The sequence below is a fragment of the Cucumis melo genome, chromosome 11 (assembly GCF_025177605.1).
Source record: "Cucumis melo cultivar AY chromosome 11, USDA_Cmelo_AY_1.0, whole genome shotgun sequence".
Classification (NCBI taxonomy): domain Eukaryota; kingdom Viridiplantae; phylum Streptophyta; class Magnoliopsida; order Cucurbitales; family Cucurbitaceae; genus Cucumis; species Cucumis melo.
Genome location: NC_066867.1, coordinates 33,023,077 through 33,041,281, shown reverse-complemented (window position 1 = coordinate 33,041,281; position 18,205 = coordinate 33,023,077). Strand labels below are relative to the sequence as shown.

Below are 18,205 nucleotides of genomic sequence, written 5' to 3'. Positions count from 1 at the left end.
TATCACAACTCGGATAAGTCTCTATTCCGTGAGAACCGAAGAAAGACCGCCGACCCGCGCTTGGAAAAATGATGTCCGCCACCGCAACCGCAACCGCAACGGTGACCAACATCGCCTCCTCAGAATTCCCGCGGCCAATATTCACCAAAGTAAGCAATTCAATGCACTTTATCTTCTTTTCATTCCAAGTATTCTTCATAAGCCAAACCAATAACTTGAATCTTTAAGCTCCACCGCATTTTGCCGCCTTCCGATAAGTTTTAGGATATTATCATTTTCAAATTCCTTTTTTATGCTTCAGGTTTCTGTTAAAGGCTATTGCCACAATGCTCTGGTTTGTTTGAACTTTGGTGGCGTTGAATTTGATAATGTACAAGATGGTTTGTGTAGGAGGTAAACATGTATTTTGGTTGGTTTCCGATTTCGATATTGATTCTTAATTTCTTGTTTTTTTTTTCTTGGGAATTGTAATTACATGTGTAGCTTAGAATTGTTCGTTACAATTCCAATTGTAATGACATATGAATTGAACATGAAAACTGATGGATAGAAGTGGGAACATCTTTTTCATTTCCAGGTCGTCATTTTCTTATAGCTCCCATAGAATTGGTTCCAGATTTTTGTCCAAACCGACGTCCATAGCTAGTTCAGGTAATTCTGCATACTTAGATTGTTATCATATTGATTGAAGCTTTTAGACTGAATTACCAATTTTCAACTATAAGAACGAAGTCATTTCATACTTTAAGTTCATCGACTGGGTCATTGGAAATTTTAATATATAGGAATCAAATTGTTACATGGTAAAGTTCATGGACTAATTAAATTGTTTATTTGACAGTATTTTTTAACCTTTATAACCATTCTTCTTTTCCCTTCCCCTTGTTGTTTGGGAGTCTCATTTATTTTTAATGTAGGTTGGAAAGAGAAGTACAAAAATAGAGTAATTAGGAAGCAAATGACAAAAGTAAAGACAGTTTTACTATTGAATCCTATGCAGAGTATGATATTATTATCTTCTATAACATGTATTAGAAAATTGTGTAAATAAATCATGGGAAGAAACATAGTAATGGATTTGGTAAAATCTATCCCAGTTTTGTCATTAGTTTTAAATCATTAACTATCACTTTTCAGTCAACTCTAGGTGTGCAAAAAAGACTCTTTTCTGGTCAGGTTATGTTAGTTTTGTTGATCTTCTGTCTTGATGTCATAGGTTTGGAGGCAGCCCTCACAGATTACAAAGGGAATGCAATAACGTTGAAAAATGCTAAAGTAGTTGTAGAATCTGAGGAGGAAAACAAGATACAAGTAAGATTTGAATTTCTAGTAATAATTACTAATTTTATTTTGGAAGGGTCCATGCCTCTCAAAGTGTGTTCGGTTATTGTAAATTTTCTTTTATATGGAAATCCAAAAGTGTTACCTCTTACTTCCATTCTCAATCTCAATCAAGATTGAGTTCCTATCATCATTCCCTTTCATATTTTCTTTGATATGCATTTAGTATTAGTGATCTATAAACAATGTCTCATGATGTCTAATTGACAGCTAAGAGTGGACTTGACTGGGGATGAGACACAAAAGGTATTTGATCAGGTTTTGACAAACTTAGCCCGGTCAGCACCACCCATGCCAGGATTTCGTAAGCAAAAAGGAGGTAGTACCATGATTTTCATCCCCTTCCACCTTGAATGTTACAACCATCCATTCATCTGAGACTGACTTTCCTGTCCTTATGCATTCATATGTGTAGCTGCTTTTACAGTTATAAGTTCTTAATTCTCGTAGCAGATGACTTTATATGGTTTCTAATGCTTTCCTGTCTTCTTCATGCACATTGATGCTTTGCCAGGGAAAACATCAAATGTAAGTTGCTGTTTCTCTTTGCTTTTTCTACTTTACCAGCTTTGTGTTTGCAAGAATTTTCAAAGTTGTTTATATCTAACTCATCTAATACCTTGTCATCTTTGATAATTTTCCTAAGTTTGGTATTTTTATTTCTAGTGATTTAGTTCTAATGTTTTATTGTTAAGAAGTTTGAGTCATCAAGTTACAAATGGTATGAGGTGATTGGATAATGTGTTCATTAAACATTTTTTTTTATTTGGATAAATTTGGTTTCACACATGATTCATTTCTTCTCGGTATCCTTGTTCATTTTTTTTGGCATGTTATGCGAGATTTACATCCTAGTTACGCATAATATTCTATTCTTCACAAGGTTTTTATTTCTCAATAATTACTTCCATCAGGTCCCAAAAAGCTTCCTCTTAGAAGTCCTTGGTAAGGACCGAGTCACGAAGTTTGTCATACAAGAAATATTGAACTCAACTATGGCAGATTATGCAAAGAAGGCAAGTTTTATCCTCATTTTCTCATTCCCATTGCCCATGTGGTGATTGTTATTTAGAGATGTTTTTAAATTGGTCTTTCAAGATGGCTTATAGAATTCATGATATTTGGTTAAGTAAATTCACTATTTATGAACACATGAATTCAAAAAATTTAAAAATTGTTTCGAATTAACTTGGATGATTATCTATATATAGTTAAACTATACTCTTAAAATTTAAATTTTGATTTTACGTCGTTTCTTCATCATTAACTAAATCATATCCTGCACTATTAGAAAAATGTCTTGTTGATTTGGCAACCATAGCTATGGAAAGAAGTTACCATTTGATAAAATAGGAGTGCCATGATTTATGGATTGAATTTGATATATTACTTGCAAGTAATTGATATGTTTCGTGTGTTCCCTTCTTTTGTTAAAGTTATCCATTTGCTTTTTTCCATCATCTGTCCTGCTGTGCCCAATCAACCAATGTCTATTTGGTTAGAGCATCTGATATATTACTATTTAGTCAATAGTATTGATGTTAGATACAACATAGTATCCAACATCAATACTAACAATATCCATTCAAACTTTACATATGCAACCGAACCTTAAGTTCAAAAACATGGTTGACAATTAAACTTGTAATTTTATTCAAAAGCGGAAGTTTAGATAAACATAAGCTCAACTTTTTTCTCTTCTTTGGACTCCCAACACAGGAAAACATAAATGTGAAGGACAATAAGGTTAACACAACACAAACAGCAGATGAACTGAAAGTGTTGTTTAATCCAGGAAAAGAGTTTGGTTTTAATGCCATACTTGAACTTGAATCTGCTTCAGATGCTGAAAGTTGAGCTTAAACATGTCCCATTTTTCAAGTGAAGATTTTGTCATTTCATTCTTCAATGGGCCTCCTGGTGTCAAAGCCTTGGAAATTTTACCTGAAACTGATGAAGCCTTATGCATAGTTGAATACCAATTCTAGTTGTTTGTTTCCTTGTAATTTATTTTGTTTAGAAAAAGTAAAATCATCTAATTTATTTTTTGTAAACGTGAAATGAATAATTTGGAGTTTGTTCTGATTAATCTATGTTTGATGCACTGTCTTCTTTAGTTTCCATTATTGATATTCCCATTTAGTTTGTAAAAATTAAGTAATTACTTTTTAGAAATGTTATCAAAAGCTAATCCAAAATTTGAAAAAGTTAAATCTATTTTCATTTTATTTCAATGCTATATCTTTCCTCTTTTTTTATATCTATTTTCATTTTATGAATTGTTTTTGTTTTGAAATTTTGGTTAAAACTTCATGTATTTCAAAATAAAGACATAAAGATATAACTTAAAAATCGTAAGAAATAAACATGGTATTTGAAAATTAAAAAAAAAAATTAAAAGATTTACGACTTAAATTTCGTTTTAAGTTTTTAGATTCACTAAATTCAATTCGACGGAAAATCTAGATTTCATCTTTAGAAAAAAACTTTTTCAAATTCTGTCTCATAAAAATTTGTATGTTTTTAATGTAGCATCATATATTTTAATTAAAATACATAATTATATTCAATAGAAATAAAAACTTAATAGAGAAATTATTAAAATTGATAAAATATTTACGCAATAATTATTTTTCGTGTAAATATATATTTTTTTCTCTACTTTTTTCTAAAATCCCAACTTAGAAACTTAGAAACTTAGAAGAATAAAAAAGAAAAAGAAAAAACAAAGGAAGAAAGACGTTGTTAAACCCTAACCCCTTTATTTTCATCTCACACTCACTCTCACGTGCTCACCTTCTTCCCGCCGGCGCCTCTTTCCTTTCAGTTTCATCAGCTCAGTGTCGCCGTCGCCTTTCTCCGATTCAGTGCCGCCGTAGCCTCACTCCTACCGGATTGCACTAATTTTCTACTCTCTTCTTGTTACTGGTATTCTCCAACTTCCCATCTATTTCTTCCTTCTCTGTTGAAAAATCAAATTAGAACTCGTCTAACGAAAGAATGGAGGAGTTGTTTTGATTTTGATTTTTTTGTTGATAAAAATCACCGAATAGCAATGGAAAAAGGAAAAGAAAAAAGAAAATCTTCAGCCTCGCGGCAAAATGGGATTTTTCGTAGTGATGTAGGCTGTTTTATGCCTTTCAGTTTCTCGCATTTGTTTGTCAATTGAGGCTTTGGTAATCTGTACATCTCTTTGGTCTCTCCTGAAAATTGCGTTGTTTCCAATCCCCCAAATCCTCCAAAGCACCATCCACCATGAGTTTTCCAGCATCTCTCTTCTTAACCAGTTGAATTAATCTATCATATTCCAATCTCCAAATTTATTTTGGAGACTTACACCTTGGAAGCTGGTTTTTCTTTTGGATACATTTTTTGTGCAAGTTGTTATTGGAAATGGATGCTATTTATACAATTGACTTTCTGTGAAACATGATTCTGGATACTACGACAACCTATGTTTTATTCTACTCTTTGGATGATAAAACTTTGAAATTTGATGCGATTTATTTTTGTTATAGGCTTACAGCCAACAAAAAGTTTGTTGGAGGTGTATTATCCTCTTCATTGAATTGAAGTTAGCTAATTATGGGCAAGAGAAAGAGTTATAAGCAAGACAAAAAGAACTCTAAGAGAAGAGTTGCTGAAGATGATGCTGCCTCTGAGGATATGGACGATGAAATTGATGCCTGTAAGATCTTTGTGTCATTTAACGATGTTTTTAATGTTTTCTTGTTCTCGGATGTTTCAATTGTTTTCTTTTTTGGTATCTTTAATATCCATGTGCAAAATGAAACTATGAAGTCTAATGATGTGTGTCACACTTTTAGTTCACAGGCAGAGGGATGTCATTCCTCTTGATATCAACGGTGATTCTGCGGAATCGGACGATGATGCTGAGCAACCTGTTTTCAATTTAGAGGTTCCTACGTTTTCTTTTTTCTCCTTGTGAAAATCTTTTTCAATATTATTTACTTCCAGTTCCATGCATTCTCCTAGTTTAATGCACAGTTGACCTGAGCATTTCTTGTGTTTGGATGAACTTAACACAATGACCAGAATTAAACTGTATGTAATATTCTTCTACAATTTTGGACCACAAAATTTTAAACAATAGGTAGGGATTGGGGTTGTATCATTTTTATTTGGCGAGAGATTGAGGATAAGTGGGGGGACGTGAGATGGTAGAGCTGTATTTTCTTGAGCAGTGACAAGTAGAAATTTAGGTGCTGTTGATCTCTTTAATCAGCGTTACATTTACTTTTCTATATTTTTGTAGTTGTGAAGTTTAGTTTTCTTCCCTGTTTTCTCAATATTTAATTTTATGCTTATTGAAACCTCATTGTACGTTAAGTAATTTTTCCCATGGATTTCAGTAATTTCTCTCTATTGGTGCTTCTGTTGTTTGAATCAGAAATGGGTATAAGTAGATGACCAATGGGGTGGAATCTTTCCTCATTCTGCTTTGTTACTTTAGATGCTAAGTTTTCATTCTCTTAATATGTGTGATGTTGGAATATATGATGAAAGTGCGCTCATGTACTTGGAGCTTGTCGAGGAATCACTTGAGAATTTGGTAGAAATCAAACATCTTTAATTTCTATTATATGTTACAAACACTGTTTCTGCCTTTCTCCATTGCAATTACTAGTATAATTCTTTCGCTGTTCCATGCATAGGAGTTTCTAGTTTCTGCTAAAGTGATCTTAATTATTGTTGCATTTGTTCTATCTTTTCAGGGCATTGATGATGAAGATGAGGAAGATGAGGAAGATATCCGTGATACTGGTTTGGCTGCAAAAAGTAAGAAATGTGGTTTGAGAAGTTCTTATATTTGGAATCTCTCTTTGCTCATTCTTGTTGAAGAGTAACAAGGAATGGGTCGAGTAAATCAGTCAATAGTTATTATGCTTTTTTATTTTTATTCTGTTCCCTTGAAGTCAAACATGACCCAACCCAAATACAATTGCAGAGATGTACCATTTTGTTGAAAAAATGAAAGGGAATTATCAAGTTACATTTAGTTCTAGTAACTTTGCACATTAATTCTCTCGGTCTAATGTAAAGAAGTCAAAAATACAAGCTTCAAGCTATTGTTGCCATTTTTGTTTAAAGTACATGTTAATATTGTGAAATACCTAACATGACATTTTTCTTATACAAAATAAAATCAATTATTCCACAAAATATCCAACCATTTCCACAAAAAACTTGCACCTTTGGCATCAGTTTTTATGTTGCTCACCATATCAGAAATTTCTATCTAATAAATCTAATTATTATTATGACTTATTTCTTAGTTCCTGAATGGTTTTATTCATTTTTCCATATTCACTTCTTGATGTAAATATCTCTACTCTATATTGAAAAATGTCATATATTTTTTTTAATTATATTTTTTTCATTTTCAGTAGCATGTTTTCCAACACACGTGTCCCTTAGATCCCCAATACCTCCAGAATTTTAAAATTAATAAAATAATCAGACGCATACATGTTCATAGTGTCTCCTTGTTGGACACATCACATAACATCTACCATGTCTGAATAATTAGTATACGCATTTTGTTGATTTTATTTACATGAAAGAACATCTTTCATAAAAAAGAAAGAAGTTCGAAAGGTCACAAGAAAATAAAAGACCAAAAGAACTCTGGGATTACGAAAAGAAGTGTACGAAATTTCCTTTGGCCCATGTTTTTTAGACTCCATGTAATTATCCTTTTTTGATATTTAAAAACCTACTTGAGTTGATGATCCTCAATCTCTCTGTTTTCATTTTATCAATATTGTGTGCTACCTGTAATAAAATTAAAGATTCCCTGTCATCTCTTTCTTTGAAGATTCTTGATCAATATGGTTGTTAATCCTTTAACCAATCCAATTTTGTCTGTTTGTCATAGTTGCTAGGCAACAGAAGTTCTTGCGGGAAAAGTTTGGTGGGGTGGAAGATGAAATGCACGAGGATGAAGATGAAGACATGGAAGAGCAAAAGACTGTATGGGGTGGAAGGAAAAGCAAATACTACGATGCTGATAATCGTGATTTTGAAGTGAGGATCTAAATATGATGCCTTCATTTTCTTACCACTTATAACTAGTCATTTTACCTTTCTAGAGTTTGATTGGCAATGTGATTGGAACTGTGTTTCTTTTCTATTGTTGTCAATACAATGTGTTTTAGTTTATATTTTCATTTTTATCTCATAAATAATTGTTTGTTTTTTAACTTAATGAAGATCCAATCAAGTGATGATGAGTCCCTTGCAGAAGAGGAGGAAGAGGTTATTCGATTGCAGAAGGAGAAAGCAAAAACTTTCTCCTTGGAAGATTTTGGCCTTGAAGATGAAAGGGACAGGGAATTAACTCTAGAGGTGCTTGCTTCTGCATTTGTTCTCTCATGTTGAATTATCAAATTTCTTTCTAGGGAAAAAATAAATCAGTTGGAAAAGTACTTGGCTCATTAGACTATAAACTCAACTCTTTTATGACTAAATTCTCTGTCTTCACAGGAAATAAATGCAAAAGGAGTTGATGCAAAAACTTCAGCAAGAAAGGAAGCTTCAGATGATATGGATGCTACATATCAGGAGATCACTAAAGACGTGAATGCTTTGACAAGGGAGGAGCAGATGGATGTCTTGAGCAGGTATTTTTTATTTCATCATTTGGTTGTCATCAACTTCATTTCATTTTAACTTGGCCTCCACCTGTGGTCAAAGCCTTCTCCAAGAAAAAGAAAAAAACTCAGTTACCGGCAACCGCTGGCTTACTGTTCTCTTGTACTAGTCAAGATTAAAGTGATTGTGAAATTGCTTGTGAGTCCTTAATCCATTCAAAAAGATCTTATGAGTCTCTCATCTTATCTCTTCGCTCAAAAAGATCTTATGAGCCTCTCATCCTATATAAAGCATCCAAAAAGGGTGTTTGACAATTATTAAAAGGCCCCCTCCACTACCTCTTCACTCGATGTTTCCAAAAGCTCTCTCGGTCGCATGCCTAGGTGTAGTGTACCTAGGTGCTCTGCGCAGGTTCAAGGCAAGACACAGAAAATAAGATGCGTATTAGGTGTGGCCTTTTTCTTACGCCTTGTGCTTAAGCCCCATTAGACTATTGAACTTTATTGTTCCTTGAAGGTTTAAAAAGCAAATCCCCTCAGGGAAATTTTTGGACTTGTAATATGAAAATGAACAGTGTCCTTAAAATCTGTTTTGGATTGCCTCTTTCTGTTGGAGGTTGAAGTCCTCAATGGTTTTCTTACATTTTCTGGTTGTGAAAATCTTGGTATTACAGTTCTGCTCCAGAGTTAATTGGTTTGCTGTCTGAATTGAATGAAGCAGTGGATCAGCTTGAGAACAAAGTCAATCCTATTCTGAACAAGGTACACTTTTCTCTTGTTTAGCCTGAAATTGACGACATTCATGCTTAATGATAATGAGGATAATCTAGAATGTCCAGGCAAGTATGGTTTCCTAGTGAACATAAGTATTTAAAATGGGCACTTGTGTTTTTTTTACGAAGTTATATACTCTAGGAGTACAGACTCCATGTTCATCAATCATTTCGGTGTTTATTAGGATTCTGCATTCTTGAGTTGAGTTTGTACTCAACCAATTTTCTGTTTACTTAGACGATGGGCATTACTAACTTACTGGTCTTTACACTGTCAATGATTTTTTAAGGTTCAAAATGGGCAAATTGCAGTGGGAGGAGGACTGCAATATTTGGAGCTAAAGCAGGGTATTTTGCTCTCTTATTGCCAAGCTATAACCTTCTATCTTCTACTGAAGTCTGAGGGGCAAGCAGTACGAGATCATCCTGTGATTGCTCGCCTTGTAGAGATTAAAAGTTTATTGGACAAGGTTTTCCCCCTTTTCGATTTAGTTTATATGCTTTACTGTTGTCTGTTTTTTCCTTTTAATTTTGCACTCTCCCGTGTTGTAAACTTGTAAGTTTGAAAATTGTTCTGCACCTGACAGGTAAAACAACTTGATGAGAATCTTCCATCCGATTTAGAAGATATCATTAACATATATCATCAGCAAGAAACAGATGGAAAATTGAACAAAGAGAATTCTTCTGTTCCAGCTGAGTTCTTTGCAAAAGATCAGGGGTCTTCTCATCACTCTTATGATAGCCAAGAAGGGGAATTGGTATTACTTTAATCCTGCCCTTGGGTTTTGTTTACGCATAATTTAAAATGTCGTAATGTCTCATAAGCATGTCAATTTATCACAACATTTCTACGTAACAACGTTTATTCTATGTTTGTTACTTCTTCCAAAGAAAAATAATTTAGAAATATTTGTCCATTCCACTCTGCATGTGATGCTTTTATTTTTGAAAAAAAAAAAAAAACTTTGGTAAATATTATAGTTTTTTATATTTGTCATATGTTTGGCCTAAATTATGATACATGCAGTTATGATCAATCTCCATGTACCATTACTTTTCTCTATTGTGACTTTTCCATTATTTGGTTATTTGGTCTCATACGATATTGTATATCTGCAAATTGGAGTTATTCTTAGTACCATGAATGCCCCTCTATAATTGCAAAATCGGGAATTCAAAATATTTAGGCTATGGGCTATTTTTAAATTTAAATAGTTTTTTGCCAAGGCATAATCCTTACATGTATATGTTTGTATATATATTTGTTCTGAAAATTTAAATTACAGAAGTTCCGGTACCTTTTTTATTTTTCTTTTGATTAATCATCATCCGGGATGGTGCCATATATGTAGAAGGCTTGACATATCCTGAAAGTAAGCTTTTATTGTAGAAGCAGCCCAATCCAAAAACTGGCTCAAAGAACGCGGACAAATTGAAGGAGAAAGCGAAGCATAAACAAGTGGTAATTATGCACCACAAAATAAATGAAAATTTCTCATTCTAATTTGTTATTGCTCTAACCATCCTGTTCCTGTTTGGGTTTTTTTACACATTTTTTCAAAATTTTATTTTTACGTTTGCAGGATGATCAAATGAGTGCCCAGAGCATGGAAATGCTAAAAGTAAGAGCCCTCCTTGAAGAAAAACTAAAACAGAAGAACTTCACTCTGGTTGAACCAAAGCAATCTGGAGCCAAAAAGCATCTGCAACCAATTAATCGGTATTGCTTTGGTTATTTTATCACATACTCCTATTATTCTCTTGTATTATGACAATTAATTTATCTTATTTGGACGATGCAGGAAGCTTGAAGCATATAACGATTTTAATGATGAAACTGATACTCAGGCTGCTAAGCGGAAGGGCCCAGATACTGCCAGAGCAGCTGATCTCACACGACTTGTTTCTGCCAAACTGAAGCCGAAGGTATGAACAATGGTATTATAACTCTAATAAGGATTATTTAGATAAATGAGGAAATTGGGTTGCGCACTAACTTTAGGAATTGGATGAAAACAGTCAAATTGAGTCATCTTGTAGATTAAGCGTTGATCTTTTTATTTTTTAGTTTTTAAGATGAATACAAAAATGGATAGCCCAAACCCAGAGGAGCTGTGATGAAAGAAAGGAAAGCCAGACAAAACTAAACAAAAAAACTTCAACTATTATACATAAGAAACACTAACTCTTTGGTTATAATCTAAGAAGCACGGACATGGATATAAGACACGAATACGACACGGACGCGGCGACACACTATATTTTAAAAATCTAGGACACGACACGTCAAGGACACGTTTATTAAAAGAAAATTCATTTACTATAAAAATGATACGTTTAAATGCTTAAATGACTTAGCTTGATGTATTCCATGCTCAAAAGTTATTATTGTTGTCATATATGTGTCTTTTTAGTCTACTCAACGAGTGTTCTATGCATGTCTAATACTTTTGTTGCAGTACCAAGCGACCAATAGGTGTCCACCAAGTGTAGAGTGTTCAAGTGTCCGACACGTGTCGGACACGGAGACACTATCCAAACTGAAGTGTGCGTGGTTCATAGGTTATAATTATATGTACCAAATGAATTCGACATAAACATGAATATGATTCATAGCAGAAAGACAGAAATTGCATGCGGGGATATAAAAATTCTTTTCTAAATCACAATGCCTTGCATTTAGAACTTTTGTACCTAATGGTATTTTTGGGTGGTTTTGTTTAATTCCTTTCTATCATCTGAAGGTCATTTCTGGTGATGATGATTTGCCTACAAGAGACGATATTGGAGAAAGGCGGAGGAGATATGAACTTCAAATGTTGGCAAGAGCTGGAGTCGAGCCAAAGAATGGTACTAGTGTCCTTGAGAGTAACAGTGATGACGACGACAGTGTTTTGAAAGGAAATGGTGAAGTAGACTCTGAAGATGAACTCTACAAGCAAGTCAAACAACAACGTGCTGCGAAACTCGCTGTCGAAGCTGAAATTCACACCAGGTATGTTTCTATCACCGAGGCTGAAATTAAATAGTCTGTTTTAGGTAATATGTTTCTGTATGACTATGTCTGACAAACAATCTCTGCAGGACTATGGAAACTCCACCGTCTCCCGAAGTGGTGGGTGGAAAACGCAAGATCAGTTATCAAGTAAGTACTTTCTCCCTTTCTCCCTCTTCCGTTCATTCAGTTTTTTGCACATGGATTCACTTACGTTCTCACACTTGATGTTATCAGATGGAGAAAAACCGAGGCCTAACTCGAAAACGAAAGAAGTTGACAAAGAACCCAAGAAAGAAATACAAGGTACTTAACTTACACTACTTGAAATCATCAACCCTTCCACCAGTATATAACACATTTCTCCATCCATTAAACTTTCCACTTACATCTGTGTCCATATATTTGTGAATGTGAATGGCGCAGTTGAAGTTTCAAGATGCAGCAAAACGTCGTAAAGGTCAGGTCCAGGAGGTTAAAAAGCCGATTCATCTGTACGGCGGAGAGACAACAGGAATTAACCCGGGAATCAGTCGGAGCATTCGGTTTAAAAGTTAGAGCTGTGGGATTGTACAAGTTTTGTCTTCTTGAGGTATTGTTCTTCAAGTTATTTCTTTTTCTTAGTAATTAGTTGTCATGTAGCATTATTCTTTATGAGTGTCTTGATCCTAACTAATTCAAGAGATCTGTTTTGGACTTCAGATGGACCAAAAAGTTGGTCAAGCTGTAAATTTTCTCAAGAAAATGTGCGTCAGAACCGATACCAATTTTGTTCTTATTTTCTCTTTTCGAAAAATGCTCAAACTAATCGAAACTTTTCGTTCATTTTTTACTTTTGAAATTTAGTTTAAATAGAAGTAAAGAAGAAAGGTAGAAGAATTTTTATATTTATAAGAATATGTCTCTATCGAACAAATAATAGATTCTCATTTTGATTGCTTAATTTTAATTTGATAAAATTAATTTCTTTTAAAGAGAGATTGGATTTCACTTATACTAAGCTATTTCCTTCCTAGATCTAAGTTAAATTATGAATTAAGTTTCTGAATTTTGATGAGTTCATCGTTTAATCTAAATATTGAAAAAAACATTCATTATTTTAGTCAAATTTTTTAACCGACAATTGCATCAAACGTAAACCTTAAATGGTTGTAATAATTCACTCGAAGATAAAGTTATAAATTTCTATGAACAAAATTTTCTCAAAAAAAAAAAATTCCATGACCAAATTAATTTGAAATTTTAGTGTTGATTTTTTCAAAAGTTATTTTATAAATTGAATGAACCAAAATATCTGTATATTCATGTGGATCGAAATAAACCAATGATAACTATAAATTGTAATATTTTACTATATTTAAAAATAAAATTTTGTTATTGTTTCAAATTACAAAATTGTAAAAATTTTATGTCAATTTTATCCAAATTAGTCTCTTGTAACTCTCATCTCCGTAATTAATATTATTGAAAATTTAAGAGGTGTTAAAAAGGCACGAAGAATCATGTTTGATTGAAAATGGAATCATGAAGCACGAAAACAGTAAAAAAATTTAAAAGGTGTTAAAAAGGCACGAAGAATCATGGACTGATTGAAAATGGAATCATGAAAACAGTAAAAAAAAAATGGATTAAAAAATGTATGAAAAGAAGAAGTTTGATATTACAAATTGATTTCGAGATGGTCCGTACAAACAAAATTTAGGATTACATTATACTCCAAACTCATTGATTACATCCAAAATAGCTTAAAATGTATTGGTTTCACCGGTGAGAGTAAACATCGAGTAAAAGATTTAGACAAGGAAATCAATTATATTTCCACTACTAACCTTGAAATTCACAAAATCCAGTGTTCACTCACCTCAATTTTTTTTTCTTTCTTTTTTCTTTTTATGGCCGATAATAGTTTCATTCAAATTCTAAGAAGTTTTTTACATTGATTAAGAGTTGTAATTTAAAATTTATATTAAAAAAAAAAAGGTGAAAGAACCTTAAATTGCGGAAGATCGCTTAACCTTCTCTTGCAGGAACTGCAAAAAATGTTCTCGTTTCCAATTATCAATCCTGCAAAAATTTTAAAAAAATAATAAAACATCAAACATTTTTATACATCGAGGTTATCATTAAGCTAAAGTAAATTCTCTATGGCTATACTTAGCATCTTAACCTCTTCAAACACGTTCTTCATTCATCTTACTACATGAGGGCGCTTGGTCCATCAACTTCATGAAATACTACTCATAATCGAAGTTCACACATTTATCAAAAAACTTCATTTTATAACTTTATACTCAATTTTGACATATTAACTTTAGATTTTAAAACTCAACTCAGCTTTAACTCAAGGCTCTAGACAACTTCTAACATTAGTTATATGTACTATGACTAACTCAACTCTCTAAACGTTCTTCTAGAGATTGTTATAGCTAAGTAAATTGGAAAAGTAGAAGTTACCTGATGCTTTCTTTATGCTGGCCCTCATCATCCAGCAAAATCAGCTTCGGTGGAGAGTTGAAGGTATATTGAACCTTAACTGAAGGGAATTGATCCTTATCCTCTTCGATGAAGCCAACAATTTCAGGATAGAAGACTAGCTTCCTCATGCAGACCTCCAGCACGGCACCAGAATAAGTTATCTGCAGTCAGTGAACTTAGTGAATTGGATTTCATCGTTAATAAGAAAATTAGTTATGAAATACAATAAAAAAAAAAGAGTACTGAATTTGGATAAGGGTGGAACTGAAAACTCAATCTCTTGGAGAAGCTCTAAATTCTGGATATATATCGGACATTTATCCCTGGTAATATTTATGACATATTGGCGGGGCATTCTTTTCGTTATAAGAGAACTTTATCCAGCCATCAACCAAGCTTTTTTCTGGAATCTTTGGTGTGAGCTCACTAGTAGAATTTGAAAGAACGTTTCTTGGACTTTAAATGGTATTTTTGGAAACCAAGCTTTCGTGAAGATAAATGAAAGAACATATCGAGACATACAAAAAAAAAAACCAAGCTCCCAAAAGGACTCATCAACAACTTACAGAATAGACACCAACAAGAAAAAGAATAAGACTAAACTAATAGTTACAAGAAGTCCAAGTAACGGACCTCCCAGCTCCCCTACCAATCTTACTATTCTTCTCGAGATACATATCCCACTATTCTTCTTGAGATACACTTCCCACGAGATACCGAAGGAGCAAGCATGCTACAACATTCCATCTCAAAAAGGGGTGTTCATGAGGATAAAGGGCATTTGTCCCTGTAACGCCATGGAGGGGTATAGAGCTAAATGGAAGAGGGAAAATACTAGAATAAGTAATTGTCTCCTATCGAGTGTGGAAGTTTGAAAAATCTGTCCGGAAGTTCGACACGCTGATAAAAGAATATTGAAACTATGGGTATGTACACTCAATAAGGTAATTGGTGAATTAATAGGGTACACTAGAGCTCAATGATGAGCCAAGTATTTCTAAACCCCCCCACTTTCAATAGGGTTGTGATATGCATTGATAGAGTTGCACATTCCTTGAATTATCCTTTTCTAAAGATGAGTTAGTTTCTCTTGTTTACTCAAAACTTGTTTTGACGCATAGCCGGGACAATTACATCTGTTGAACTAATGTGTTTTACATTCACAAATCTACCAAAGGGACGTACAAGCATTCAGTTTAGTAGTGTCATATGTTAATATAAAAAATGGAATGGTCAGATAATGAAATTTTTGGGGGAGAAACAAGATTTCATTGATTCCCCTTGAAGAAATCAGCATGTTTATGACGTACCTTACTCGTGGCGTCATCAGAATCCTCTGCACAACACTTCAAACAGTCCGCCACTAATTCTGCACTACGAATCTAGGCATGAGGATAGTGTGTAATATCTTCAATTTAACTAAAAGAAATAGATGTATGTGAAAACAAACTAGAAAAAATAAGTTTACCACTTTCCAAAAACAGTTGAAGATGTTTTCACAAAACATTATTTTAAAAATACAAACAGTTGATTCTCAAAATTGTGTGGGGAAGTCATGAAGCCATTTCCACTTGTGAATAAAGTTCATTGCGAAAAAAAAAAAGAAGTTGCTGACAAAAGGAATAGCACTAACAATCACTAATTGCATTCAAATTACGACTTATCAGAAAGACACGATACGTGTTTTCTGAAAAACATAATCGACAAATTGCATGAGGAACAAGATAAGTCTATCGCTTCAAAAAGTTGAGAACTTTTTTCTTCCCGTAGAAACTATTTTGTAATCTTTTGAAAAAAGGATGAGCTATTACATCAGAATTTCAGGAACCATCTTCCCTAACAAATTCCCACATAATCAAAGAAGTAGGACCTTAACAGTTAACTCTATCACTGAACTCATCACTATCGTATCTTTGAACAAAATATGAACTAATATGAACAAACTCTATCCATGATACTAGGAAATTAATTGAACATATCCAAATTAAAACCAACACTTTATACATCAGACTATAACCAAGTAACCCAGAAATCCAAAATCCAAATCAAGCAAAAAAGATACACAAATAAAACAACCCACAAGACGAAAAATCAATTGTTCAATCAAGAAAACAAGCGCACAAAATCCAATAAGATGCTGCTAATATACGAGAACGAAAGAAATACAGTGATAAAGATGTAAATTCAAAACCGAATCAAGAATTAGTGTAAGACACACCACTGAATTGAACGCATCACCTTGATCTTTGATATATTCAGCTAAAGTGTGACAATCGGAACAGAGAGCAAGGCCGGTGAAACCTAGATCCTCACATTCCCTCGAGCTGAGTTGCTCCTTTGACCAAGCCAACGGCATTGACGAGATGAAAATGATCGCCGCCGCAGCTAACGTTACCGTCACCGCCGTAGCGGGATTCCATACTCCGGGGAGAAGCTGCATCTCTGTTGTCGCCGGCGACTGAGGGTGAAAAAGCGAAGTCTACGAACGATTGGAAAACTCTCTCTACAAAAGACGAATTTTTAACTTCTAATTTGAAGAAATAACCCTTTTCCTTTTTTTATTTTTGACCCATTGGGTCAATTTTCCTTATTACTTTTTTTATTTTCAAATTTTGACTGTACGACGATATTTTCACATTTTTATAAGTTCAATTTTCTTTCATTGTTATTATAAAAAATCTATAAAAATAAAAATAATAAAAGCAACAAAATATGATTTAATTTATTTTTAATCTTTTGTTTTCTATAATTTGTTCGGAGATATTCATCGACGTCCATGTCAAAAGTTTCGAAAGTTAAGAAAATACAATTTATTAGCCGGTGTTTTTTTAAGAATATGTTCGTTTCATTTAGTCTATTAAATTTTTTTTTTAATATAACAATAATGGTGTATAGGATTTGAACTTTCGACCTACAGAGAAGAGATATATGTTTGGTCCATACAACTTAAATTTGGTTAAAATTTCAAACGTTGAAGGGACTAAAGTGGAAATTTTGCAACAACAGTCGAATCGAAAAGTACTCAAAACGTTTTATAGTGAAAAAGTGAAACATAAATTTAGCTTCTTGTTAAATCTCATAAAAACTCGTCCATTGATATGCAACTCAAAATATAAATATAAACATAAATCGGAAAATGAGTACTAAGAAGCTATTTTACTTAAAATTAAAAGAAGAAAGGTCAAAGGCTAAAAGTTATTTATGACAATCTAATAATAATTCTAATTTTATCTAAATAACTTAATTGGCAAGAAGATCACTTTAGATATAGTCTTCCACCTCCAAACTAAACCTTAAATGTAATATCATCCGGGATATCAAAATAATTACGATAGTAATACTATTTATATTGTCATAATGAGCATAGCTTAATTCATATAGTGTTTTATATTATTAACTTCGAAATTTGATGGCTTCGAATTGCTCTAATCGTTAAAAAAGTATATCACCTCTTGTTCAACGAAAGAAGAAATAAAATTGCAACAAAGATATTGCATAAAAGGCTTCAAACAATGGTCTTATTTTGAATGTAGATTGAAAGTGGATCATAGTCAAAGTCAAAAAGGGAATAAGTAAGAGTTGGAAAGAAAAAGTGGTAGGATCCATATGGGAAAATTGTGCCAACTTATGTTTTTGTTTGAAACCCTCTTTTTGTTTACATTTTTTTTTTCTTTTAGAGGGTTAGGGTTTTAGGCCCCTCAAGATTTTGTTTTAGATCCTCACCTTTCACAAACATTCGCCAAATTACCATTTATATAGTTCAACAAGTATGTGTTTGAACCTCAATCGATAAGTATTCACATATTGTCATGAATCTTAATAATACAACTATTTATTATATATCGTTAAAGTTTAGCTAATCAAAATTATGTTTGTCTCATATATCTTGGTTGAATTAATTAAATTATGTTTGTGTCAATTCACTTAATTTAATTAATATTATAGCGTAACAAATTTTAAATTAAGTTTATATTAATTGGCTTCGTTTAAATAATGATTAGATT

The 18,205-nt window shown here is 33.0% G+C and overlaps 3 protein-coding genes across 5 annotated transcripts; 2 read left to right on the top strand and 1 right to left on the bottom strand.

Annotated features, from left to right (window-relative positions):
* LOC103498959 (uncharacterized) lies at positions 1–3,464 on the top strand. The gene is made up of 8 exons (XM_008461798.2): positions 1–149; positions 302–393; positions 578–651; positions 1,217–1,311; positions 1,552–1,660; positions 1,856–1,869; positions 2,256–2,357; positions 3,061–3,464. The coding sequence occupies exons 1-8, from the start codon at positions 69–71 to the stop codon at positions 3,196–3,198; spliced, it is 705 nt and encodes a 234-aa protein (XP_008460020.1). The 5' UTR covers positions 1–68; the 3' UTR covers positions 3,199–3,464.
* A 598-nt stretch (positions 3,465–4,062) lies between these two features.
* LOC103498957 (protein THALLO) lies at positions 4,063–12,558 on the top strand. Of its 3 annotated transcripts, XM_051092100.1 has the most exons (18): positions 4,065–4,269; positions 4,860–5,029; positions 5,169–5,260; positions 6,078–6,141; positions 7,241–7,389; positions 7,576–7,710; positions 7,849–7,985; positions 8,630–8,717; positions 9,019–9,198; positions 9,316–9,489; positions 10,122–10,193; positions 10,315–10,451; positions 10,534–10,657; positions 11,476–11,726; positions 11,816–11,876; positions 11,964–12,032; positions 12,153–12,318; positions 12,429–12,558. In XM_051092100.1, exons 2-17 carry the CDS (start codon positions 4,927–4,929, stop codon positions 12,282–12,284), a joined length of 1,968 nt encoding a protein of 655 aa, XP_050948057.1. In that variant the 5' UTR covers positions 4,065–4,269; positions 4,860–4,926; the 3' UTR covers positions 12,285–12,318; positions 12,429–12,558. The 3 variants fall into 3 exon arrangements, with proteins under 3 accessions (XP_008460015.1, XP_050948057.1, XP_008460013.1); XM_008461793.3 differs by having other exon boundaries at positions 4,063–4,269; positions 10,125–10,193; positions 12,153–12,558; XM_008461791.3 differs by having other exon boundaries at positions 12,153–12,558.
* Positions 12,559–13,518: 960 nt separating this feature from the next.
* Positions 13,519–16,730, bottom strand: LOC103498956 (uncharacterized). Its single transcript, XM_008461790.3, has 4 exons — positions 16,440–16,730; positions 15,512–15,570; positions 14,181–14,362; positions 13,519–13,790 (listed from the first exon to the last, which is right to left on the bottom strand). The coding sequence occupies exons 1-4, from the start codon at positions 16,639–16,641 to the stop codon at positions 13,718–13,720; spliced, it is 516 nt and encodes a 171-aa protein (XP_008460012.1). The 5' UTR covers positions 16,642–16,730; the 3' UTR covers positions 13,519–13,717.
* Positions 16,731–18,205: the final 1,475 nt, after the last annotated feature.

Bases quoted from the DNA above. Each gene is read 5' to 3' on its own strand.
- LOC103498959 (XM_008461798.2), top strand. From the start codon at position 69: ATGATGTCCGCCACCGCAACCGCAACCGCAACGGTGACCAACATCGCC. The intron at 150-301 runs GTAAGCAATTCA...TTTATGCTTCAG, and splicing joins CGCGGCCAATATTCACCAAA to GTTTCTGTTAAAGGCTATTG. The intron at 652-1,216 runs GTAATTCTGCAT...TTGATGTCATAG, and splicing joins GACGTCCATAGCTAGTTCAG to GTTTGGAGGCAGCCCTCACA.
- LOC103498957 (XM_051092100.1), top strand. From the start codon at position 4,927: ATGGGCAAGAGAAAGAGTTATAAGCAAGACAAAAAGAACTCTAAGAGA. The intron at 9,199-9,315 runs GTTTTCCCCCTT...TGCACCTGACAG, and splicing joins TTAAAAGTTTATTGGACAAG to GTAAAACAACTTGATGAGAA. The intron at 11,727-11,815 runs GTATGTTTCTAT...CAATCTCTGCAG, and splicing joins GAAGCTGAAATTCACACCAG to GACTATGGAAACTCCACCGT.
- LOC103498956 (XM_008461790.3), bottom strand. From the start codon at position 16,641: ATGCAGCTTCTCCCCGGAGTATGGAATCCCGCTACGGCGGTGACGGTA. The intron at 15,571-16,439 runs GTGATGCGTTCA...TTCGTAGTGCAG, and splicing joins TGAATATATCAAAGATCAAG to AATTAGTGGCGGACTGTTTG. The intron at 13,791-14,180 runs GTAACTTCTACT...AAATTTTTGCAG, and splicing joins CAGCATAAAGAAAGCATCAG to GATTGATAATTGGAAACGAG.